The sequence below is a fragment of the Sciurus carolinensis genome, chromosome 1, assembly GCF_902686445.1.
Source record: "Sciurus carolinensis chromosome 1, mSciCar1.2, whole genome shotgun sequence".
NCBI classification, from domain to species: domain Eukaryota; kingdom Metazoa; phylum Chordata; class Mammalia; order Rodentia; family Sciuridae; genus Sciurus; species Sciurus carolinensis.
Window position 1 is genome coordinate 164,048,907 of NC_062213.1, and position 27,536 is coordinate 164,076,442.

Below are 27,536 nucleotides of genomic sequence, written 5' to 3' on the forward strand. Positions count from 1 at the left end.
CCTCTATGTTCCTTGACTTCTATTGTTAGATATGAGATGTCCCCCAAAATCTCATGTGTGAGACAATAACTAAGTTCATGTCTCAGTGAAATGACTTGAGTTATGAGGGCCTTAACCTATCAGTGCATTAATACACTTCAATTAATTACCTGCTGATAACTGTAGGCAGGTAGGGTGTGGCTGGAGGAGGTAGGTCACCTTGGGAGTTTACACTTTGTCCCTGCTCCTGGTTGCCATGTCTTGAGCTGCCTTCCTCTCTCACACCCTTCAGCCCTGGTACTCTGCCTCACCTCAAGGTCCAGAGCAACAAAGTAACCTTTCTATGGACTGAGACTTTGAAACTGTGAGCCAAATAAACTTTCCCTTCTCTAAAATTGTTGTCAGGTCTTCTGTTCACAACAATAAAAAAGCTGACTAAAACAACCTCCTCATTTCTAGAATCTTTCATTCCAGCACACACAGCCATTATCTCCATGGTCATACTAAGTCTTAAGTCCTCCAATTTTATAAAAATTACAGCCCACCTTCTAAAGAACTTGATTCCTACAATTAGTCCTCTTTCTCTTGCATCAATTTCTTCCTCTTAATAATTCCCCTTGCCAAAATAAACATTCCATAATATCTCCCATTTTAAAAAGCAAACTCTTTTTAGATTCCACATTCTTCTCAAGATACCACTCTTATTTTTTCCTATCCTGTCTCTAGTAAACTATTTCCCCTTCTTCATCTCATATTCTCTCTTAAACCATTCATGCCAGGCTTTTGCCCTTACCATTCCAATAAACTGGTTCTTTTCAAAAATACCAGCAACCTCTACCTTGCCAGATCAAATAAATCAATACTCAGTTCTCCCCTTACTAAATATTCAGCAGTAAAGGAACAGCTACAATCTCTTTGTTGAAATACTTTTCTTGTTTGGCTTTAAGATTCTCCTGGTTTTCCTCCAATATCATTATTCATTTTCATTTTCCTTTGCTGTTTTTTCCTCATATCCCAGACATGCGTACCATGAATAAGTGGGTTTCATTCCAGGGATACAAGATTGGTTTAACATATAGAAATCAGTAAATATAATTCATCATATAAACATAAAGATAAGAATGACATGATCATCTCAATAGATGCATAAAAAGCATCTGTCAAAGTTCAGTACCCATTCATGTTTAAAATACTAGAGAAACTAAGGATAGAAGGAATGTACATTGACATTGTAAAGTTTATATGTGACAAACCCAAGGTCAACATCACACTGAATAGAGAAAAACTGAAGGCATTTTCTGTAAAAACAAACAAGACAAGGTTGCCTGCTCTCACCACTCTTATTCAATATAGTCCTTGAAACCCTAGCCAGATCAATCAGGCAAGAGAAGGAAATTAAAGGGATACAAATAGGAAAAGAAGAGGTCAAATTATTGGTTGGCTGTTGACATGATTCTGCAATCATAAGACCCAGAAGATGATAAACAAATTTAGTAAAGTAGCAGGATAAATGGTCAACCTACATAAATTAATAACCTTCCTATACTCCAAACAATAAATCCGCTGAAAAGAAATTAAGAAAACTATCCCATCATAATAACTTAAGAAAAAAAAAAATTGGGGAACTAATCTAATGAAGGAGGTGAAGGACCTCTACAATGAAAACCACAGAACACTAAAGAAAGTAACTGAAGAAGACCTTAGAAGATGGAAAAACCTCCCATGTTCTTAAATAGGCAGAAGTAACACTGTCAAAATGGCCATACTACTCAAAGCAATATCCAGATTCAATACAATCCCCATCAAAATACCAACAACATTCTTCAAAGAAGGAAAAACAGTCCTAAAATTCATGTGGAACAATAAGAGACCCAGAACAGCCAAAGCAATCCCGAGCAAAAAGAGTGCTGCTGGAGGCCTCATAAACCAGACCTCAAATTATACCACAGAGCTACAGTCACAAAAACAGCATGAAATGGCACCAAAACAGACAGGAGAACCAATGGAAGAGAAGACACAGACAGACACACATAAATACAGTTATCTAATACTAGACAAAGGAGGCAAAAGCATGTCAAAGAAAAGATAGCCTTTTAAACAAATGGTACTGGGAAACCTGGATAGCCACATGTTGAAGAATGAAATTGACCATTATCTCTCATCCTGCACAAAAAAGTCAACTAGAAGTGAATCAAAAACCTAGGAATCAGACCAAAAACTCTGCAACTGCTAGAAAGAAATGTAGGCTAACACCAACATATCAATTTAAGAACCAAATTCCTTAACGAGACCCCTAAAGCACAATAAATAAAACCAAAAATCAGTAAATGGGATGCCATTAAATTAAAAAGCTTCTGTACAACAGAGAAAAGAATTAAGTATGTAAAGAGAACCTACAGAATGGGAGATCTTTGTCACCTGCTCTTCAGGGCATTAATACCCAGGATATATAAAGAACTCAAAAAACTTACCATCAAAAATACCCAAATTAACCCAATCAATAAATGAACAAAAGAACTAAACAGAAACTTATCAAAAGAAGAACTACAACTGGTCAACCAATATATGAAAAAAAAAAAAAGTTCAACATCTCTAGCAATCAGGGAAATACAAATCAAAACTACATTAAGATTTCATCTCACTCTAGTCAGAATTGCAATTATCAAGAATACAAATAATACTAAGTACTGGCTAGGAAGTGGGGAGAAAAGGTATATTCATATACACTGTTGGTAGGAATGCAAATCAGTGACTGCAATCACTCTGGAAATAGAATAAAGACCAGAGGACCAGATGAAGGGGGCTGAAGGGGAGGCAAAAGGGATAGGATAAGAGAAAAACAGCAGAATGATTCTGACCTAACTTCCCTATGTACATATAAGAATATATCACAGTGAATCTCACCATCATGTACATTCACAAGACAGTAATTAAAAAAAAAAAAAGAAAGAAAGAAAGAAATAGCAGAGAGAGCAATTGAGCAGATGGAAGGAAATGGGGAAAGAGGGGAGGGAAAGGGAAAGTACTGGGGAATGAATTTGAGCAAATAATATTCCATGCCTTTCTAGTTATGTAAAAATGAATCCTAATGTTAACACAAAAAAATAAAAGAAATCAATAAGATGAATACAATTTTTTTTTTGTTTGTTTGTTTGTTTTGCGGTGCTGGGGATCGAAACCAGGGCTTTGTGTTTGCAAGGCAAGCACTCTACCAACTGAGCTATCTTCCCAGCCCAAGATGAATACAATTATTAAAAAAGGGAAAATGTACTGCTTTGTTACCAATATGCATTTGGATAGATAGCTAACCAAAACAAATAAAATGAATTCATAAACAAAACAAAAAGGTTGAAGGTTCAAACTCCAAAAAAAAAAGAAAAGAAGCAATTACATTACACTGCAATTTGGAAAAGGTGAATGTTGGGAGCTCTGGAAGATATGAGAATGAAGCCTAACTCTGTATTAGGGTGTAAGGTAGGTTTTCTGGAGGTAATTATATTTAAGAGCCAAGATCTGACACAACAGAGAAAAATGAAAAGATTCAGGAGACACTTAGGAAGTAATTAATTATGTGCAGGGAATGAGGGAAAAGGAGTAAAGATCATGTCTAAGTTTTGGTCCTTAGAAAAACTGCAAGAATAATTTTTATTTTCTCTCTCTCAGATGCAAGTGTGTGCACACGGAGAAAGAAGGAATAGTAAATTTGGGAGAGAAAGAAAAGTTCAATTTCAAGTTTCAGATGACGACAATTTCAGAATGGAAACATCCAACAAATAGTTCAATTCCACTGTTCAAAATTCAGTAGAAATAAATAGGCCAGAGATATAGATTTGGGAATCTTTAGCAGAGATGGCAAATGATGCCCCCGTAGTAATGTCATAGTCTGAAGAAGGTTCAATAGGACAACTATACCAGCACATTAGCTGCAGTATTTAATGCCAGAATGATAGAGTGGCCCCGAGGAGAAAAGTTTTAAGAATGGGAAAAGAAAACCAGAAATCTGGCATACTGGAAACCCAGTGAGTACAGTATTCAAGGTGGTGGTAGCGAACTCTGCTAAAAAGCTGTCTATAGGTTTAGTGAGATAGAGACTAAAATGAGTAGGCTGTCAGAATTATCTCTTCCAAATTAGAAAGTACTCATCAATTAAAATCAAATTTCCTTAAGAACTATGGAAGAAAGAAAAACAAGACAAAAATCAATTCAACAAATCTAATTCATGTAAAAGTCTACATTTTCATTTAAATCCCATCTTTTCATTTTAATTTTTACCAGCTGGTTTTTGGCTAATGTTTTATTGAGTCAATAAAGAAATTATTCAGTAAATATCCATCTCTCTTGGTATTTAGTGTTCAAATTTTCTGGCTAATTCTAGAGGTCCATTTTGAAACAAGAAAACTACTCTTGGCAGTTAGTCAAGACTGCACAAAACAAGCAAAACCACTTTAAGGATCAGGTCTCTCTCCTTGTTTAAATCAGTAACACTATTAGAGGCTATGTCAATAACCTTGTTCAGTAGCAAGAATACATGAGTGTCTTTTTTATTTTAAATTCAGAACCACAGCTAAAGAGGTAATGTGGCTGAATGAATTAAGCTCAAGGCTGAAAGCCAGAAGCTTTAAACACAAAATTTACCTCTGCCTAATATTATCTGACCAATTCTGAGAATGTTTTATAACTCCTTCAGAAAAACAAAACAGTAAATTATTAAATAATGCTAAATCAGAATGAGAATAGTAAAACAAAAATTGGAAATAATTATAGAAACAGAAACAATCATTGATAAGTATTACACTAAAAACAAGAATTTATATCCCCATGACAATTGCAACTGCTTATTGACAAATGTGATCTGTATTTTCAGGAACAGAGCAAGAACTAGATAGGACACATACCCCAAATGGGCTCTTTCAAGATCAGCATTCCAAAAGTGATGAAGTCAAGTCATAAGGCACATAGGGAGATAGCTTTACCCACTCTACTCTCTGGCACATGATACTCCAGCCATTTCAGCTTTCTTTTCTCATAGGAAGTGGTCATTCAGTTGCAAAGAGATTTAGCTTAGAAGTCACTTAGTAACTAGAATAAAGTCATTACTAAATGGAGTGAAGTCAGATATGAACTGGGTCAGTTTACTAAACACCACTTGGAATCCTGAAAGAAAACTGGAGAACTGAATTCAGTTCACAGTTTGCCAATTTCTATTTTGGGGCCAATACTCATGAAATACTAAGCATTTTACCAACACATTTAATCCCCAAATAACACTATGTGGCATCCCATTTTAAAGTTAAAAAAAAAAAAAAAAAAGGACAAGAAACATAAATCACCAAGCTCATAAGTTGTATTTTATGATATTTTTTTCTTTCCAGTACTAGGGATTGAGCCCAGGGGCACACTACCACTGAGCTACATCCCCAATCCTTTTTATTTTTAGACAGGGTCTTGCTAATTTGCTGAGGCTGCCCTCAAACTTGCAATCCTCCTGCATCAGCCTCCTAAGTAGCTGGAATTACATGTGCATGCCACAACATCTGGTTTTATGATAATCTTTAAAAACCTTTATATATACACTTCGGGATCATCTAGCATTTGGGCCTAGATTATAACCTTATAATCAAATACTGTCATGCAACTTCAGTGGTCTCATTTTTTGTCTTTACAAGGGAGTAAATTTTAAGTGATGATCACATGACATGAAAGCTTACTTGAAGAAGGAAAGTTTCATGGCAGCAGTATGAGAACTGAGTTGATGGCATGCTTAACCAAACAAAGCCAGCTCTGAAGACGTATCGCACAGTCATGCTATTTGTAAGAAGGCACAGCCTTGGCCCCATCACAGAGCATACAAATCTGCAAATAGTTTACTAACAAGAAGTATAGCAGTAAAGACCAAACGAATGTTCCCAAATGCCAGTAATAACTGCACCAGTCACTCATTTAATAATTTCAACAATACTGCTGCATTAGTTTTCACTGCTACCATACTTTAAATTTCATGGCTTATAACATCATCAATCGTACAGTTCTGTAGATGAGAAGCCTGATACATGCTTTGGTGCATTAAAATTAAGGTGTTGGCAAGGATGGGTTGTTCATTTCTTTGCATTTCCCATCTTTTAGAGACCACCTGCATTCATTCCTCGGCTGCCTTCATCCATTATCAAAGCCAGCAATAGTCATCTGAATCCTTCTCAAGTTTAGTCACTCTGACCTGCAGTTAAGTTCAAATCTTTTTCTTTTTCTTTGACTCACTCCTCCTACCCCTTATTTTACTTTTAAGGCTTCTGTTAGTTTGCATGGGCCCACATAGATAATCCAGGATTATCTCCTATTTTAAGGTCAGCTGATAAGCAACCTTAATTCCATTCTGCCATATATTCTAACATATTCACAGTCCTTAGCATGAGAACATAAAGACATTTTGGAGGACCATTAATCTAACACAGCTATTTGCTAACACTATCATTAGATAAACAATGGAACTTCATAGGTTATCAATGACATTCCCATTAACAGTGACATTCAAAGGTTGTTCACTTACAATCTTTAGGCAAAATACAATGTCTGATTTTAGTGAACTAGCAAACAAAGTTTTAAAGATGTATTAACACTGCTTTCTTTATATATACTTATATCAATAGCTTTTCAATGCAACATTATTTAAATCAAAATATAAATACAGTATTGGAAATCTTCCTACTATTTCAACTATTAAACTTATTAACAATGATTTATATTTTATAAAACACCATTATTTGGAACATCATACTATTGATACTTTGAATTTTGTTGTTTTATATGAATTTAAATTATGATTTTATTTTGGTTTCATAATTATTTCAAAACTATACCTGTATGGGTCTATACCTAGGTTCTTTGACACTACATTCTTAAGAGTATATTAAAAATGGTTAAGTCAAAACCAGAGATCCACAAATTTATTTTTCCTTTAGAAAGGATTTATGTAACTCTCAGTTTTGAGAGAGACTAGGGTAGAAATCGATTGCATAGTGTTCAGTGTCAGATCTGAACTCACTGCTACCTCTGCAAAATACTCGCAATATGACTTTGGACAAGTAGCTGATCCTCATTAGATACTCAATCTCTTTGTCTATAAAAATAATCCTACTTTATAGGTTTACCATGAGCATAACATAAAATTATATATGCAAAATGCTCAGTATGATCCCTGGCTATTATCATGTATTCAATAAGATTAATATTTACTTTATTTCTAAACTGTAACCAAGCTTTAAAATAAAAATTGAAGACAAATTTCAATGTCTAGAATGTTACATCATGTCAGTAAATATTAAACTGCAACTTCAAACAATGTAAAAGAATATTGAATAATTTTATGAGTATAATCAATTTTAAATGAATTATCTTATGATCTTTCATTTAATTAATTAGCTTATTTCTCTTAAAAGTCACTTATCTTTTAAGTTTATAATTTATTTCCCCAAAATCCATTTGTATTCCTGAAGTCTTTACTTTGTAGTAATTATAGTACTATTTACAGCTTTACAAATAATATACTATGATGAAAAAACTAACAATTACTCTACCTGTCCCAAAAAAAAAAAAACAAAAAAACACAGACAACATAAAATGACTAAGAAAAAAATTAGAAAAATGAACCTACCTAGGAGTATGGAATGCCAGAATAATCTTTAAAGTAAATACTGAAGATTCAACTTCCAAGGCTAATATTTTTCTAAGTTTAACTCAAGATTAACTGTAAAATTTAGTTAAAACTATTCCAAGACAGTTCTTTCATATCATCATGTATCATGTACAAAAATACTTACAGTTTGATAATATGAGGATGACGGAAGAGTTTTAGATTTTGAATTTCTCGTTTTATTTTTCCAACAACATCTAAACTGCGAATCTTCTGTCTATTTAAGATTTTAACTGCCACTTTATGGCCTGTCAATTGATGTTCTCCAACTAAAGAAAAAGGAAAAAAACAAAACCTGTCATATCAGCATAATCATTTCTATTAATGCTTCCTCTTCCAGTATTGCCCTAAATTTCTTTACTCACATATACCACTTTCATATCATTTAACTGCAAATAACTGAAGTTCTCTACTTTCGCTTGTCTCTCCTACTTCAGTATGGACTCCTTGTGGGCAGAAAATGTACCTTAGTCATCCCTGTAATCCTTAGTACCATAAAGAGGTATTAATTAAACATTTGTGGAAAGGACTGAATTCTGTATTCCTATATAAAAAACATAATCAACTTTGGACCAGTTTTTATTCATATTAGAATTCACTACAACTTATTTCTCCTGCTTAATGTCATTATAGTATAGAAAAATAAATAACTATTGTAATAAGTTTCAAAAGAAAAGTTTCTCTGTGGAACATTGGAAAAGAAATGGTATTTTCCCTTGAAATGGTTAAAACACTGATAAGCTACTTTAGACACAAGGTTAAAAGAGTCAAATGAGTTAAGAATTTCCCCACTTTACACTGAATTTTATTAGCCTCTTTTGCCTAATAATTCCTTAAATGAATTAGTACTTAACCATATTAAATCAAAATAATATCATAACCACTTTCTACCTGAAAGCCAAATGAATATGCCTGAAAAGAACTGTGGATTGAAACTGACCAAACGATGCTATGTACATTTATGAATAAACCACAGTGAATTTTACCTTTATGTATATCCATAAAGCACCAATTTTAAAACAAATAAACAAAGGAAGATCAGTAGAGCAGAGAAAGGGAAAGAGGAAGTACTGGGGACTGAAATGGAGCAAATTATATTCCATGCAGGTGTGATTATGACAAAATGAACCCCACTATTATAAATAACTATAATGTACTAATAAAAACATTCTAAAAAACTAGAAACAACAACAAAAAACAGATATAAGACCAAAAATGTCTTCCATGTATATTCCTTTATGTAAATCAAAAGAAACTGAAAATAAAAATGTTATAGTTTGGATGTGAAGTGTCCCTCAAAAGCTCATAAGACAATGCAAGAAGGTTCAGAGAAGAAATGATTGGGGTTAACCCAATCAGTGGATTAATCACCTGATGGGATTAAATGAGTGGTAACTGAAAGGAGGGCTGGAGAAGGCTGGGCATTGGGGGTGTAGCTTTGGGGCACATATTTTTATCTGGTAAGTGGAGTCTATCTGCTGCCTGATCATCATGTGAGCTGCTTCCCTCTGCCACACTTTTCCGCCATGATGTTCTGTCTACCCTCAAGCCCCAAGGAATGGAGCTTTAGTTATAGACTAAAACCTCTGAAACCATGAGCCTTTGAATAAACTTTTTCCTCTAAAACTGTTCTGGTCAGATCTCTCAGTCACAACAGCGAAAAAGCTGACTACAACAAGTTTGCATTCATCAAAGATTTATTTCCATTCATTTATTCAATCAAAAGACATCTGCTAACTGCCTTCTACGTGCAAGAACTGTGTTGATCATAGCCACATGAAAAGAGATTTTAATAGGTTTCCAAGTTTTAGCTGGAAAAAAATAGTAATAAAAGCACTGAAATAAATTTTGCATGGTATTTAATCTGTCTGAAGACTGTCAGATATAACTTACTTGTAATGGGTAAACAATAAAGAACATTATAAAAAGATCAAGGATGGACGAACTTGCCAGAATCGATCATCTATGTAAGTAAATATCCTGATCAACATCTCTTTTGTCAGGCACACTAAGGGACATTCATGCAGTGTACAATTCTCTAATGAATGCCTACTATGGTAAAGGCTGCACTATTTACACTTACATTATACTTAGGATGTAAGTGGTAAAAAAAATTGTTCTGTCACACTGCTAGCTGTCACCCAGGATCTATTGCACCTTTTGTTCCCTGACACGTTTCCCAAGTTACACCTGAGCACCTGGCTACTCAGATAATAGACCGAAACCCAAGACCTCTTGTAACTAGATGTGGCCATGGGTACACTTTGCCCAGTAACATGTAACCAGAAATGTCCCTGGGAGCTTCTTCTTCAGCCCTTCCTCTATCCCAATACCTCAATGCTCAAGGCCACCAGTCTGCACCCTGAGGTCAGAGCAGGCAGCAGGAAGCAACAAGCAAGAGAAGCTCCCACTTTGGGCTCCATCAGGCAGGACAACATGAACTGCCTGCTTCAGACTTTTAAAAGGAGATCAAAATACTCTTGGATCTTGTTTAAGGCCCTCTTAATCTGACAATTTCTGTCACTCATAGCTGAATCTAATACACTATTCAGAATACTTTAAAACTCATTTCAAATCTCCAATTCTGCTGAGCGATCATACATAAATTGATGGAAATTATCATATACAACTCATACAATTTCTTGAATTAGAGAGTTAAAAGAACTCTAAAAAAATTATCTTCCATTAGGAGTTCATTTGGGGGGTGGGCTGGGGAGATAGCTCAGTCGGTAGAGTGCTTGCCTTGCAAGCCCAAGGCCCTGGGTTCGATCCCCAGCACCACAAAAAAAAAAAAAAAAAAAAAAAAAAAAAAAAAAAAGGAGTCCATTTTGGTTTTCCTAAATTGTTGCCAAAATATGCTCTAACACTATGAGATTATGAGAGGGAAAAAAAATCCACAGTCACCAGAACTATGCCTTTTATAATTTTACATTTGATAAGGTGAAGAGCTGCCACACAGAAGGAATAGAACTGTTTTATATGGTTTTAGGAGGCAAAAGTGTAAATAATCAATAGAAATGTTTTCAAATGACAGTCATCCTTTCTATGAAGTTTCTCCCTAACTCCGTTTTCATATTTGCCTATACTGAAAATTTCCCTTTTTGGGGGAGCTACTATTCCTTGAACATATTTTTTTCCCACCAGGATATATAATACTATTGAAATTTACTTGATTCTCTGCTGATCTCTTGATTATTTGTTGAGAGGGGGGTCAAAAGCCAGGTCCCTTGGGTCTTTGTTTACTGTCAGGGACACAGCAGCTGGTAATAGTAAACCAGGAAAACGGAGCATGAAATGGCTATAAACTTGATTAGGAAAACACAGTATTGGTAGAGCAGGGATCTAAACCCAGGCAGCATATTTCCAGAATCAGTTCTCTAACTACATCAGCCAGGATTCAAATGGAAGCTCAGTCATTTGTCAGGATTACCATAAGATAAATTCTTATACTACATAATAGGTTGGACTAGATCAAGCCTAATTCCCCTTCCAACTCTAAGATCTCTCTAAGCATATCTGCAAGGATCATTCCATTTTGAAGAATATAAATCTTTCAAACCACTCTTGCCTCTTGATGTTTTTTGGTGGTCATTTTTTAGATGTTTTACAGTTCTGACACATTTTTCTTAATGTATAGCAGGCAGAACTTCACACAGCTATTAATGCAGGTGTAAATACACAATTTTCTGTGAAAAGATTCTAACTTTTCAAATTTCCAATATCGTTCCCAGATGAAATTAAGCATCTTTTATCACAAGCACATAACCTATAATTTCATGAAGCATGATTCAGAATTTTATGAAGCACAATTTAGACTACTTCTCTGTATATTATTCCATATTAATTCATATTAAATATTTCCTCAATTCCAATGTACCACGTAATTTACTCATTTATTTATTTATTTATTTTGGGACTGAAGATCAAACCCAGGGGCACTTAACCACTAAGCTACATCCCAGCCCATTTTATTTTTTATTTTGAGACAGTCTTTTACTAAGTTGCTTAGGGCCTTATTAAGTTGTTGAGTCTGGCTTTGAACTTAAAATCCTCCTGTATCAGTCTCCCAAGTCACTAGGATTATAGGCATGTACCACTGCACCTGGCTAAAATACCATATCATTTAAAATATCATTATACTTTACAAAAAAAAAGAGAAATGATTTAAAATAAGTTATTAATTCACAACTCATTTACAACCCATTTATCTGTTAGACTCAAACTGATAAAATGTCCTTCTGCCGTAAAGGCTACAAAAATACTATATAATAGTTTGAACTATGTCAGGCAGGGAAAGGTTAAGACCACAAAAAAATTTCACATCCAACATTGGATCAGTAACTGCATGGAGTATTTCCTATACATCTACAGAGTCTATGCCCTATGTCCAAAGGAAAAATTCTTAACCTACATTTTTGGACTTCAAGTTTTTTTCTCACTGAAATCATGATACTCATAGGCTGTGCTCCCAGGAAATTATTAGTGTATCTAAGGAAAATCAAGTCTATTATTGTATTTTTCTTGTATAATAAAAGAGATCCCTCACTATATTATAGAACATGGCTGAAAAATACTTCTTAAAATCTTCAAGGTGTTTGTGGGATGTTCTGACAAAATTTGAACTACAAAAATGTACACTAAATGCTTCAGGAGGGTCTTCAAATAAAAGCAGGAAGAGACTGAAGAGAGGAAGAGTCAGGTACCATCCTTCAAAGGACACAGGAGTTACTTTGAAATCTAGATCTTTCCCTTGTGGACAACATTCATGTTGTATGATCTGTAGTGGGGATATTTAATGATAATGTCTAATTCTTTCCCACAGATCTGGGAACAACTACCTGGTGTTATGTCTGTATATATACACATGATAAACGTTTCACATACATTTATTTTAACCTTATAAAACAATCCTGTTAGGAAATCTTTCAGATAAGGAAAATAAAGTTTAGAGAACAGACGAAAACCATCATCTAAATTCAGATCTGATTCTAAAGTCTAGATTCTGAATGATTACATACAACACTCTATGGTATGCCAACCCAACAAAAGATGTAACTTATAATGTCTAAAATAACTCATATACTATATTAAAAGCATTACCACAAATAATAATTTGTGGTTGGGAGAAAAGATACTCAGAATTCTAATTTTAGAAACCAGGAACATAGTCTTCTAGATAGAGTGAAATTTTGGGCTGCCCTGGCTCCAAGATTCTAATAGTTTTAGGGAAAGACCTTGAAATTAGCCCTAGGTTTAAGGAATAGGAGAAAAAAGCTGGGAACTAAAAGAAAGAAGTGAGTGGAGAACATGGATAAGTTCTGGGATCTGATAGAAAGCACAATCATCTGTCTTCATAATCTCCTTTGCTGTAGACCCAAGGATTAAAAACAGTTGTCTTCCCACTGTTAATTGCTTTTGACCAAAGTGCCCGTACATTATGAAATTATTCAGAAGAAAGAAAGGTAAGTTTTCTGTACATCTTCCAGTGCAAGTAAGGAAGGTTGACTGAAACTAAAACTAGAAGACTCAAGAATATTCTATGGGGGGCTGGGGAGATAGCTCAGTCGGTAGAGTGCTTGCCTTGTAAGCACAAGGCCGATCCCTAGCACCAAAAAAAAAAAAAAAAAAAAAGAATATTCTATGGTGACACTGACCAGAAGTTCTGGGATTCAAGTCAAATCACTGTAGCACATAGAATGGAGGGTCCACTGATACTGGGAAGCTGGATCCCATCTAATAGTATGTTGTGTACTTAGTTGGAAAACTGGGAGCAAGAGGACATTAGAATGATTTATGTAAAACCAGAAGACTTAATAAAGTTAGAGATGTAAATATCATTACAGGATCATTTTTCACCTCAAATGTTATATATACTTCAGTCACTTAGAACCACTAAATTCCTTCTAAGGACTGCACTTCTTCTCAATGCCCAGTTCTTGATAAGTAGTTAGTAAGTTTCAGTGGAATTTTACTCAGTAAAATAAATGAATGCTACTAACACATGACCCATTTGCATCCCTGATCTCCAGTGCTTTGCCTGTCTCACTTATTTTTCAAAATCGAGCTTGAGAACCATTTTTCCCTAACCACCACCCCTACCAACACCCCCATTCCAATAACTCAAGTCTGTATGCCCCTCCAATGTGCCTTCCTATTCCCTCTCCCTGGTGGTGCTTCAAGTGCTGTAATCATTTTGTTGTTGATCTTCATACCAACCAGCTCCTTCAGAGGAGGGTCCATGTCTCATTTATCTTCCATCCTCAGCATCTGGCACAGTGCCTGATACATAACTGATGCTCAGTAACTATTTACCTGCTATATGAATAAAATACATGACGAATACTAACATTTGGGATAGAAAAACATATGACCTAGGCATCATATTCTACTAGCATTGCTGCTTTAGAATTTGAGAAGGATATGCAAATTAGATGAACTAATCAGACTCATATTTGAGGCAAACCAACAAATATCAAAGGAGAGATATTATCTATACATTCCAAGACACACACCCCAATCCAACATGGTAGTGCATTCCAGGAACTTCTAAATATAGAAAAGTATTAATAAAAGAAAGATTAACCATCAGCAACAGGACCTCAATTTTCTTGAAGTCTAGTCATTATAGAAGAAACTACATGTCTTCCAGGAAAACAAATTTAAAAAAGAGGAGATCCAGATGGTCAATAAACATATGAAAAGGTTATTGTAAGTTATCAGGAAATGTAAATTGAAAGCACAATGCAATATAAAACCACAATGAAATACAATACCACAGACATCACCGTGTACTGGTGAGAACACAGAGTACCCGGAACTTTTAAATGTGTATACTCTATGACTCACTGATTTTAATCCTAAGTATATAACCCAACAGCAATGACAATAAGTAGAACATGCTTAGAATGCCTTGAGATGGTTAAAAGAAATTCTCAATGCTGCTACTCCACGGGCTTAACCTTCAGGTAGCAAAAATCTAAGAAACAGAAAAGCGCAATACACTGTAGAAAGGAACTGGCCAGAGTGGGTATCCAAAGCAGGATGAAAGCACCAAAAATTCTGAGGCCTAGGAGGTAAAGCCTTGGGGAAAAGCACTTATGATATTAATAGGGAAAAAATGCAGTTCTGAATCAATACTACATATCAGGCACTTTGTGTGTATGTGTATGAACACATATATGTATATGACTATATTCATATACATATATATATAAATACATAGTTTCTGTGTATGTGTATACATTATTAAGCACTCTACATTTTTTAAATTTAAACCCTCCAAAAGTTCTTACAGGAGAAAACTGAGGCTCACAGAATTTAAGAAACTTACCAAATATTCATATAGAAATTAACATTAGAACTGTGAATGAAAGCAGTTCCTTGTGATTCAAAATGGTATCTTGTTAGTCCCTAAGCAATTCTTAGGGGAAAATTAAGTTTTCTATTTTCCTACTTCCTAAGAGTTCTATTGCCGCTGTTAGGTAGACTAAAAACAACACTTGGACTAAAAAGAAAAATACAACAAAACCCATTTCTCAGAGGTATGCTATATATTCCCAAACATAACCTGATGTTGTTTAAATCAAGTTATATATCATAAAAAAGGAATTCTTAAACTTAAGTTCTAACAAAGTTTTCATGTTAACAAGGCATGTTCTAAATTATTTTGAACAAATGACTATGTATGTAAGACACACTTGGCAAGAAGCATATCATTACTAGCTGAAAGAATTTTTTAAAAAATTAATTTATCAAGGATACAGTTACTGCTGAAGAGTGATTCCATACTTACAAATAGAGAATACCATCCTAAATAAGCCTTGTAAACATCATTTTAAAAATTATAATTTTATATGGTCACAACATTATGAAGCTCATAAGTCTAACTCTCTTAAGATGAGAAAACATGTAGCTGCTATGTTATTGAATGGTAGGTACATAACAGTATCAAAAATGTATTCAGAAATACTGGAATGCAAACAATTTAAATGAAAATAAATATGGTACTCTGAAAAACCATGACAGATGATCAAAAATATAGTCTTAGTAACCATAAGTGTTAACAAATCTTTTAAAAATCAAATATTTCTGACTACAATGGAAAATAAAACCTAGAAATCAACAACAAAAGAAACTTTGGAAATTATACAAATAGACTGAACAACACATTTATGAATGAACAGTAGGTCCTAGAAGATAATCAAAAGGGAAATTTAAAAATGTCTCAAAACAAATGAAAACGGAAACAACGTACTAAAACTTACAGGACAGAACAAAAACAGTGTCAAGGGAATTCTATAGCAATAAGAAAAATATTTCTCATTTGCATCTATGTTCATTAAGGCTGTTGGTCTACATCAAAAAATATATAAAGATTTCAAAGAAACACTCTAACAATACATCTCAAGGACCTAGAAAAGAATAAACCAAATCCGAAAATGTAGAAGGAAAGAAATAACAAAGTTCAAAGAAGAATAAAAAATACAAAAGACTAATGAAGCCAAGAGTTGGTTTTTTGAAAAGATAATACTGATATACCTTTGGTAGACTAAACAAAAAAAGAGAAAGATGAAAAAAATAAAATTAGTGATGCAGAGGGAACATTGCAACCAATATCACAGAAATACAAAGGATGATTAGGGACAACTAATAACAACCATATACTAATATATTCCTATAAGAAAGAGTTAAATTTCTAGACACATGTGACCTACCCAAAACTGAACCATGAAGATGTAAGAGGGGAAAAAAAAAAAAAAAAAAACTTGAATAAACCAACAAGTAATGAAACAATCAGTAGTAAAATGTCTCCAACAAAGAAAGGCCCAGGACTGAACAGCTTCTCTGTTGAATTTCAGCAAACCTTTAAAAAGAAACCGCAATTTTTCTCAAACTATTCCAAAGAATTGAAAGGGAGGGAATCCTTCCAAACTCAAGTAGGCCAGTATCACCCTGACATTAAAACCTGACCAAAATACAACAAAAAACAAAACAAACAAAAAAATAAAAAATAGACCAATGCCCCTAATGAAAATAGATGCAAAAACTCCCAACAAAATATTAACAAATCAAATCCAACACCACATCTAAAAGATCATTCACCATGATCACGATGGATTTATCCCAGAGATATAAGGATGGTTTGACATATACCAATCAAGAAATCCACAGTATATAAACAGAGAATAATGATCATCTCATAGAGGTGAATAATAAAAATAATGATCATCTCATAGAGGCATAAAAAACATTTGATAAAATTCAACATACTTCATGATAAAAATCCTGAACAAATTAGGCATTGAAGGTTTGTATTTCAACAGAATAATGACTACAGCCAACATCAATAATAATGGGGAAAAACTGAGTTCTCACCATTCTTATTCTCACCATTCTTATTCAATATAGTAAAAGTTGTAGTTATAACAATTAGGCAAGAGAAAAAAAAAGCCTTCAAATAGACAGAAAATCAAATCATCCCAATCCACAGATGATATGATTCTATATAGACAGAAACCTAAAGACTATTAGAATTGATAAACAGATTCAGTAAAATTGCTTATTACTAAATCAATATACTAAAATCAATAGCATTTTATATTCAAATAATGAACTTGCTGAGAAAGAAATCATGAAAGCAAACACATTAATAATAGCTACCAAAAACAAAAACAAAAACCCTAGGAATAAATTCACCTAAAAAAGCAAAAGACCTCTGTAATGAAAATTAGAAAACCCTGCATATGAATATCCAGTTTTCCTAGCACCATATATTGAAGAGGACTCTCTCCATTATGTTTTTGGTGTCTTTTTTGAGAGTCAATTAGTTACCTATAGATGTTTGGGTTTACTGCTGCAATCTCTGTTCTGTCCCATTTCATTGGTTATGTCTCTCTCTTTCAAAATTCCAACACGATGCCCTTTTTGTTAAGGTGGCTCCGTTGTACCTCTCTCACCAGAAACAAAAGTCAACTCAAAATGGATCAAAGCCCTAACTAACTATAAGACCTGAACCTATGAAAAGACTAGAAGAAAACACAGGGAGCACCACCGTGGGAAAACGCAACCTGGTAATCAATGCTGACTTTTATACTGCTCCTATGGCGGTGCTGGGAATGGAACCCAGCGTCTGGGGCATGCTAGACAAGTGCTCTACTACTGAGTTACATTCCCAGCCTTTTTTTTTATTTTGACACAAGGTCTCCCTAAACTGACCAGGCTGGCTAGACTTGAACCTGCAATCATCCTGCCTCCGCTGTAACAAATAGTTGGGATTATGGGTGTGTGCCACTGTTCTCACTGAAAGCACAGCCAACACCAAAATGCATCTGTTATCAACAGCCCTTAATGATGTACTCCCCATCTTCTGTTAATTCACTTATATTTCCATACTTCCCACTCAACTCTGTTTAAAAGGAAAAATTATAAAAAAAAAAAAATTAAAGGTCTAGTTGACTTTTTCTAGAATGATTTCAAAGTTTTCTTACACGGTTAATACACAGGACAATTCTATACTGGCTCTGGTAGAAAGGCCCCTTCTATAATTACATGCTATGAATCTCTATTTTTTAGGAAACTGGCACATTTCAAAGTTTGATTACATGGAACCTAGCTTCAGTAACTCCAGTCTGCTTTAGTCAGTCCAAACAATAGCCTCCCATAAACTGGTGACCAAGCCCAAGCCCTCTTCTTTATTTCCTGAGTCTAATCTATTTCCTAGAAACTTCAATACATGAAAATATTACTAAAAGTTATGGTGCTTCTTAGAAAGCAAAGGGGAAAGGAAAGGAGAGGAGAGGAGAAACACTTTTAAGACACTGGTATAGGCAATGACCCCAAAACTGCAGGAAACAAAAGCAAAAACAGACAAATGAAATTATATCAAACTAAAAACTTCTGCATGACAAAGGAAGCAATTAACAGAGTGAAGTGAAAACTTACAAAATGAGAGAAAATATTTGCCAACTATTCATCTGATAAAAGATTAATATCCAGAATATATGAAGAACTCTAAAAGCCTAACGAAAACAAGTAATCCAATTAAAAATGGGCAGATCATCTGAATTGATGTTTCTCAAAAGAAATACAAATAGTCAACAAATACATAAAAAATGTTCAATATCATTAATCTCAGGGAAATGCAAATCAAAACTACCATGAGGTATCTCAGTCAGTTAGAATGACTATTATCAAAAAGTAAGGAGGCGCAGAAAAAGAACTCTCATATAATGACTGGTGGTCATGTAAGTCAGCCACTAGGGAGAACAGTATGGAAGTTCTTCAGAAAAAAAGTAAAGTAGGTCTACCATGTGATCCAGTTATTCCACACCAGGGTATATATCCAAAGGAAATGAAACCAGCATACCAAAAATGTACTACTGACAATAACTAAGATATGGAATCAACCTAGGTGCCTATCAATGAAAGAATAGTTAAAGAAAATGTGGTGTTTATATACAAAAGAATATTATTCAACCATACAGAATGGAATTCTGTCATTTGTAGTGAAACAGATGGAACTGGGCAACATTATGTCAAGAGACATAAGTCAGACACAGAAAGACAATAACTACAAGTTCTTATTTGTGGAAGATTTTTTTAAAATGCACTCTGAATGGAAGTGTGAGCACTAGAAAACAGGTAAGTTGGAGCAGCATGTAAATTAAGAGATTAAATTTGATAGGTACATGCTATATGTACCATATTTCACTGCATAATCATTGCAGATTTTATGCCTTTTTTTTTTTTTACAGAAATGTGGGGCACAACCATTATGTAAAGCTTTTTTTTTTTTACTTTTCACTCACTGAAAACTTTGCACATCTGTTTCCACACTGTATAAATATCCTATTTTAGTTTAAAACCCACAAAATAGTTTTTTATATTACTCATAATCAGAAAATGCTTTGAACATTAATGTATCGCTGGCAGATAACTGTACAGTTTAACTATAACAGGAAGATGCAAGTCTTACCATATCACATAACTTACTCATGACAGCTTCACTTGCCTGCCTGCTCCCCTTCCACCTATGGCTATTCATGGGGTTGAATGCCCTCAGTAGTACAGCACTCTAAACACACAGTCTTCAGAAATACACAATCAAAGCATGCACACTGAGAAATACAGGCCCAGAGTGTGCAAGAAGATAAATATACATCCGTATGCCTCTGGTGAACACACTGCTGCTCTATTTATCTTTGAAGTGGTGTGAAGAGGTACCACACAATGATTGTGATAAAAGGTTATAAACCATTTTTTGGACTGAAAAAACAGGGTACAACGATTATGTGGTGAAACACAGTATGTGTTGAAATATCACACTGAACTCCACTGATATGTACAATTAATACATATTAAAAGTAAAATAAAAAGTAGTTCTTGTCATGACAAAATCTAAAATATGAGGAAAAAACTATTTCTAAAATACTATTTATACACATAATTTTAAACATTATGTTTTTCTAAAATAGTGAAATATAAATAGAAGACATGTATGAGATTATTTAAAGTAGCCTTATTCAGAATACATGAAATGTAAAAACTATTCAAATGTTTCATTAGTGATAGAATGGACAAATAATGTTACCGTCAGAATATAATGCCATACAGCAACGAGAATGAACAAATCACAACCACATGCAACACCAGGGTATATTTCACAAATATAATCTCCGATAAAAGAAGCAGAATACAAATAAATGATTCTATTTCTATAAAGTTCAAAATCAGCTGAAACTATCCATGGATAGTAGTTACCTTGGTGGGGGTGGAGGAAGAAAAGAGGAACTGATACCGGACTTACGGAGGTTTCTGGGATACTGGTCATTTTTTGTCTTTATATGTTCGTTTTTGTGAATATTTTGACCAAGGATTTACATAAGATCGCTTAGAATGCATGTAACCTTTTTTTATATAGGGTATAATAAGAGTTAACAAAGAACATTAGGAGGGCACCATATCAACACCTAAGCTATGACAAGCCAAGGAATACCATACATATCAGTAAGCCAGGCCGTGTAGGAAGGCAGTGACCTTCATTCATTCATATTGAGGGCTTTAAACTCTGGGAGTCAGGAGTGATCTGACACACATACATACGTTCTGACTCCTACCATCACCAGTCTTCTGCCAAAACAACACAAAGTTCCTTTCTTTGCTCAAAGTGAAACAAAACAGTCTCACTGTTTTTCTCTTAAGAGACTTTCCTTGAAATCCTTTAAAATTCTGAGTTCTAACAAGGAAGCAAAAGACTTTTCTTTCCTTTTGATCTACCACTGATTAAATAAATACAACATTAAACATTTTGTATAAATATCTTATTAACTCCAAGAACCCTTTAAGGTAAATATTATGTTCAGTTTAGAGGAGGATACTAGGAATCAGAGAACAATTAGTGAGTGTCCTGATGGTGTGTCTGCCTCCAAAGCCCAAGCCCAACATTCATAGTACTTTACCTCTCGATTACCAGTTTCTCTTGAAAATAACATATCAAAAGTGTTCACCTGCATGACTATTCTCTTACCCTTAGAATTAGATTTGATACAAGAAATGAGGCCACAGGAAGGGATGGAGTAGTGACAGACTAAGGAGGGAGGGACAATGGCTGAGAACAACTAAGTAAGGAAAACTGTGTGTTCAGTTACATAGCAAAGCTGGGACAGAGCTGTAGCCTTTGCTATGGATCAGATACACTAAAGTTATCCATCAAGAACTGCTTAAAGCCAGGTAAGATGGCACATGCCTGTAATCCCAGGGACAGGATTTCAAGTCCAAAGTAAGCCTTAGCAAGTTAGATAGGCCCTTAGTGAGGTCTTAGCAAGACCCTGTCTCAAAGCAAAATATAAAAAGGGCTGGAGATGTGGGTCAGTGGTTAAGCATCCCTGGGTTCTATCCCTAGAACAAAAACGAAATCTGCTAAATATCAAGAAAATAAAACATGGACTAAAAAATTTGGGTAACCCCTAAATCATATATCATCATACACGGCATGTATTCAAGGTTTATTGAAAGAATGAGTTTATATATCCCTGAAGACCTTTCTCTCCTAGTTGTTTTTAACATGTTAGTCTGTGCATTCATTCAATAACTAACATGTTAGTCTATTCATTCTTTCATTCACCAAGTATTTTGAGTGTCTGATACACATGAAGAATTGCCTCAAATGCTGAAAATAAGTGAATTTCCATTCTGATAAAGAATATAAATAATGAATAATTACATAATGGTCATAAAGAAAAAACAGAGGGACTGGGGTTGTGACTCAGCAGTAGAGCACTTGCCTAATATGTGTGAGGCACTGGGTTTGATTCTCAGCACAGCATATAAATAAAAGAATAAAAATAAAGGTCTATCAACATCAACATCTAAAAAATATTTTTTAAAATACAGCAAAGCGAGATTGACAGGGTAGAAGCAGGAAGATGGACTATTTTAAACAGATCAGGAAAGGTCTGAGGATGTGATTTTTTTTTTATTAGTAAAAACTTGCTCTATCCCTAATTTCTTTGACCATGATATGTTATATTTAGCTTCAGATTGTACCTTTAAAATATTTTTTAAACTTAATCTAGGATTCTACAGGAAAACCAACTTAATTTTTACTTTCTCATTTAGTATGAAAAATAGAGAAAGAAAAAGTTTACCAGTATAGAAGAGATTATTTTAAACTGCTGGAGAATATGTAGGCATTCAGGTGAAGGATAAAAGATCTGAAAAAATGTTCTCAGATGCCCTCACTCCAGATGAACAGACTACCAGAAACACAGATCACAAAGCTTTGTAAAGTTTTAAGCAGCGTGCCCTCTCCCATGTCTTTCCAACTCCTGTCCTTACGTGTCTATTTCTATGTGCCTCATTCCACATCTTGTACTTGTTCATTCCTCTTTTCCTGTCTTCAAATATGTCTCCCCTGTATTCCCAATAATTACTCCTGACTCATGGGAATCTTATTAAATATATTTAACAAATATAAAGTTCTAGAAAATTATTTCTGAAGTAGAATTATGAAATGATTGGGACTTCTTTTCAAACAAAACAAATAACATCAACTGTTTTGTTTTGTTTGATTATCTCTAGGGCCTTTAGGTTTGATTTTAATGGTTACCTCAGAGATTACAACATGAATCCTTGACTTCCTACAGTCAAGGATATAAATTTGCATTTTTATGTGTCACAGAGACAAACGTCAAAAAAAAAAGATCATCTCAATAGGATTTTAATCTTTATAGAGTATTGTAATCAAAAACCCAAGTCTTTACCAAGTACCATCCCAGGTAAACTACTGACTTTAACTACTGTCTCCCAGGACTCAAACACCGCTTCTTTTATCTTTTAGCTACTACTGTCTGTACATCCTCTTGCATTTACTACCCTTACAAATTAACAGACAACTCAAACAGAAAGATCAAGCAAAATGTCAGATTCATTCCAATGCATTTTTCCTTTCACTAGAAAAATGACCACTGCCTTCAAAAATATTTGGCTGCCTTCAAACAGATTTTATTTTTTCCAGCTTTTCTACTTATTCTTGACTACAAAGTTGTTTTCATACAAGTTAGAAATCAAAGTTGAGAAAGAAATAAACATCACTAGGAAAAATGTATACTGAATAACAATATTAGAGTTAAAAAGGACTTTATAGATCACCTATGCCAAGCTGCCATGCAAACTAGAAATTCTGAAGTAAAAATCTTTTTAGACAGTTATCCAATATCTGAGCAAATCTGTCAACAAGAGAAATCTCACTGATGTGTGGAATTAGCTGGACCACTCCTAGACAAATCTCCTTCATACAAAGAATTTCATAATTCTGGAATATAATCTGCCTGATTGTGTGCCAACAATCACAGTTCTCCCCTTCAAAGCACCATTATGCTGACTCCTTTTTCCTGATAATGATACTTTAACTACTTAAAAACAGCTATCACACCTAAAATGTTTTCTCATATGGAGAAAAATTCATTTCCTTTACCCTATTTCACATGGCATACTTTTGGGGCCATATCTTAATTATAAAGGTCATTCTCTGAATTAATTACAACTGGCTAAGTTTTATTTTCCCTAATTTCAGTGCCAAGAACTATACTTAATATTCATTTCAGAGTATAACAGAAATATACTACCTCTACAACCCAAACTAATTTGCCTTTCTACACCTACTTTACATATAACAAATTTTACATGTAAGCATTCATAATATATCATTCCTAAGGTGGTTGTCACCTAAAACTTAAGCATCTCAGAAACTAATATCAACTGTTCCATTCTTTCATGCACCTGTGATTTGGTTTGGTTTTTAATCTGACTGCTAGATTAATACTTGTCCCTACTGAATTTCACTTTCTCCGCTTTCACTTGGCAATCCCAAAAGTCAATGTAATTTTAAATTCTGATTCTGATTTATCAATTATTTCATCAAGTTTTCTACCATCCAAAATAGGAACCCTTACTATAATTATTAGTTCTGAGTCCACATCAAAATCATTTATAAATGTATTTAAACACAGTCTATGGCAGACAGTTCCCCTTACAATGAGACCTCACATCTCTGGGAACAGCTGTTCATCAGCAATCAACCATTCGGAGCACATTCCTTTACCATATCTACTGTAAGAAACAAGTCAAATTTCTTGCTGAAATAAATTTATAGTATGCACCAATATATAACCTAATAATGAATTCATAGAGCACTGAATTAGGTTAATAAGGGGTCCTAGTATAAATCTGTGAAAAGGGAAACTAACATCAAATTTTACTTAAGACATCAAATGTGACACAAGAATCATTTAGGCAACTTTTTTTTTACAAATATTTCCCACTTTATTGTAAATTAGTAAATAAGGTGTTGTAGCATGTATTGCCACATTCTACAAATCCAATAAACACAGCTTCAAATTTGTTCTTCAAATCCAATAAATATGGTCAATGTTTAAAATCTATTGGTTTTATTATTCCACTAAGACTGGAAGAACTGAGTTCTGGAATGCCATATAGTATCAAATCAAATATATTTTTTAAATAAAATAGAAACATTAAATACTTATGGTATTGGCCAAGGAAAGTAAATTTAGAAAAAAAAAAAGGAAAAATGTTTGCTGTTTATAAAATTTTAATTATATTATTTTCAGGTATGACAGTCAAATTCAACTGCCTTATAACAAATTTATAATTTAAAACCTCAACGATGTTGAATATTGTTCATCATGTTTTTAATAGTATGTAAACTCATGTAAAGAAAAACAGTTCTGAGAAAACAAAATACTTAAATTAGTACATTAACATTCAGAATATGAAATATACCAAGATTTGCTGAATTGTCTTTAATCGGATAAAAGGCTGTTTTTAAAAATCTAAGAATAGATTTAAAGTTATTAATACTTTAAAAACAAAGGCACTGCCACAAGAAATATAGTGAAAATTTATCAGAGGCAAACACTGTTAAACATAAGATACCACTTAAGAAAGAATACTGTTCCCTTGAAGGGGTGAAGGAGGTTTCTATTATTAGAAGAGATTAAAAACTGCCTGAAATTCTTTCCTTAACAACACCACACTAAAAATAAAATGGTTCACCACATTTCAAAACAAACACATTACTTTGCATGTACATTTCAGTCACTAAAAGAATAGATAAAAATAAAACCTGATTCCCAAAATTTCTTTTACTTTTGTATCTAATAAATATACTAAATAGATTCGTTGTCATTTCTGTAACACATTCAACATTTTAGGGGTCTTATATGACTGAATCTTGCCACTAGGTGAAATTAAATTATATGCTTGGCTTCAAAATTTAATTTCTCTACAAAGCATTTTCCCTATTGAGGAAACCACAGGAATCTTAGAAGGGTAAAGGAGAAAGTATTATCATTACAAAGCAGTACCAAATGCATTCAGAAAAACTGGCATGAACTACAAGATTAGTGAACACTTTGGCATGTTGCTACAAAAAGAAAAAAAGCAGGCAACCAAGTGAGAGAGTGGTGCTGAGAAGGGACCAAGTCCAGGGAACTGAAGTAATTACCTCAAATACAGGAACAAACTACAAACTTTTTCTAATGCATATACCTGTATTAAGGGAAAGTTTGGCTGAAAGGCTTTTTCTTAGATCAGAGTACATTCTCTGTGCTTTAAAAAAAAAAAAATAGTTTATTTATTCTAATTTTAGTACAAGTAAACTGAGCCTTTAAAATGACTTAGACATAGAAACTGCCAGGGGCTACTCAAACTTCCCTCCCTTTCCTGCTTTTGCCTCCTTCCTCCAACAGTTTCTGTGATCACTGCCACTGGATTTGGAATATATGCATGCTATGTTTATGTACGTTATGTGTTTAGATTTATTATGTGTTTGCACACCTGCCTTAGGAGTGATGTGTAGAAGAGGGGGAACAGTGAGCAGGGTCTGCAGAATTAGAGATTCCAAACATATTCATTCATTCATTCACACACACACGGAGATGACTTGGGAAAACAAAACAGTAAATTCTTCTTCCTCCTCATAAGATAAATTTCTGGTCTCAGAACTAGATCACAGATTATTCTCACAGTTCAGCTAATTATGGATTTAAGTACATAATGGGCCCAAAGTACTTCTGAGAGTCTTTTCACCTACATTCATTTTCGCCTGCACTTCTCACAGCTATGTAAGAGAATGCGTGGTACTATATCCTTTCTCACAGATCAAGTTTGGTAAGTTCATCTAACCAAACTCTACAGCTGGTTCATGACACTCCTACTGTTCCACACTTGGTCTTCCAAGTCAAACAGTCTCTGTGCTAGACAGACTATCTACATATAGCATTGCATTGCTTCTGTGAACTTACTCTGAATCTATATACATTGTTCCCACTGGAAAATACCTTTTGAAAGTCAATCAACTGATTACATAAAATTCATTCTGAAAATGAAGACAAAATTGCTTAAGTAAAAATTATATAAATCCAGAAAAAAATCTAAATAACATCACTCAATTACCTAACTGTTTGAAAGATCTAAATGAACTGATTATTACTCAGCTACTACATGGTACAGTTGGCCCTTGGAATCCATGAATTCAACTAACCATGGATCAAAAATATTTGGAAAAATAAAGTTCACATTGTACTAAAAATGTATACTCTTTTTTCTTTATCATTATTCCCTAAACAATATAGTAAGTACTTAGACGGCATTAACATGGTATTAGGTATTACTAGTAATCTAGAGGTGATTAAAGTACATAGGAGGATGTGCATGGGTTACATAACAAACACTGTGCCATTTCACGTAAGGGAACCAATCTCTACAGATTCCAAAGGATGACTACAAGACTTAATCAAAAAAGACATTGTTTTAATACAAACATTAATTAAGTACGGTAATCATTAAGAACTTTTTCAGTCCAGGCAACCAAAAAAATAGGGGCAGATTATTACAGCTGTCTCAATGTTGGTGTAAGAATTGATGGTATTTTTCAAAACATCCTGAATTTGATTACTAGTCTGCTACTTACTAGCACAGCGAACTTGGGCAAGTTACTTAAAGTATTTGATTCTTAATTTCTTCAAGTTAAATGGAAATAACACTAAACCCAGAGGAATACCCCAGGAAATAATATAAAATCATGTGAATATAATGCTGTGATTAGAAAAGAAAAATTAAAAGTAAAATTAGTTTAAGTAAAAACTTTAACTGTAGCTTTTACCACTAAAGGGTTACAAATGTGTCTTCCATTCTACCTTACATCTCCATCTCAGTTCTGGTCTTCAATACTTCAAATTTCCATTAAATCAAGAAGAACAATTAAATACATCCATTTTTTGGAATTCAATCTAAAAAAATTTTTTTAAAGATAAAAGTGTGAAGAAGCTTACACATTGTGTGTCTTAGT

General features: G+C 33.9%; 1 protein-coding gene across 5 annotated transcripts in view; it reads right to left on the reverse strand.

The window, feature by feature from the left end:
* The window catches only part of Prkaa2 (protein kinase AMP-activated catalytic subunit alpha 2), a 56,686-nt gene that overhangs the window by 24,358 nt on the left and 4,792 nt on the right, over positions 1-27,536 (reverse strand). For 4 of the 5 annotated variants that reach the window (XM_047551145.1, XM_047551152.1, XM_047551170.1 and 1 more), the window contains one exon: positions 7,794-7,935. In XM_047551145.1, coding sequence (XP_047407101.1) covers positions 7,794-7,935 — 142 coding nt within the window. Of the gene's footprint in view, positions 1-4,874; positions 5,006-7,793; positions 7,936-27,536 lie in introns of those variants that run through there. The other variant, XM_047551179.1, reaches the window with a different exon arrangement.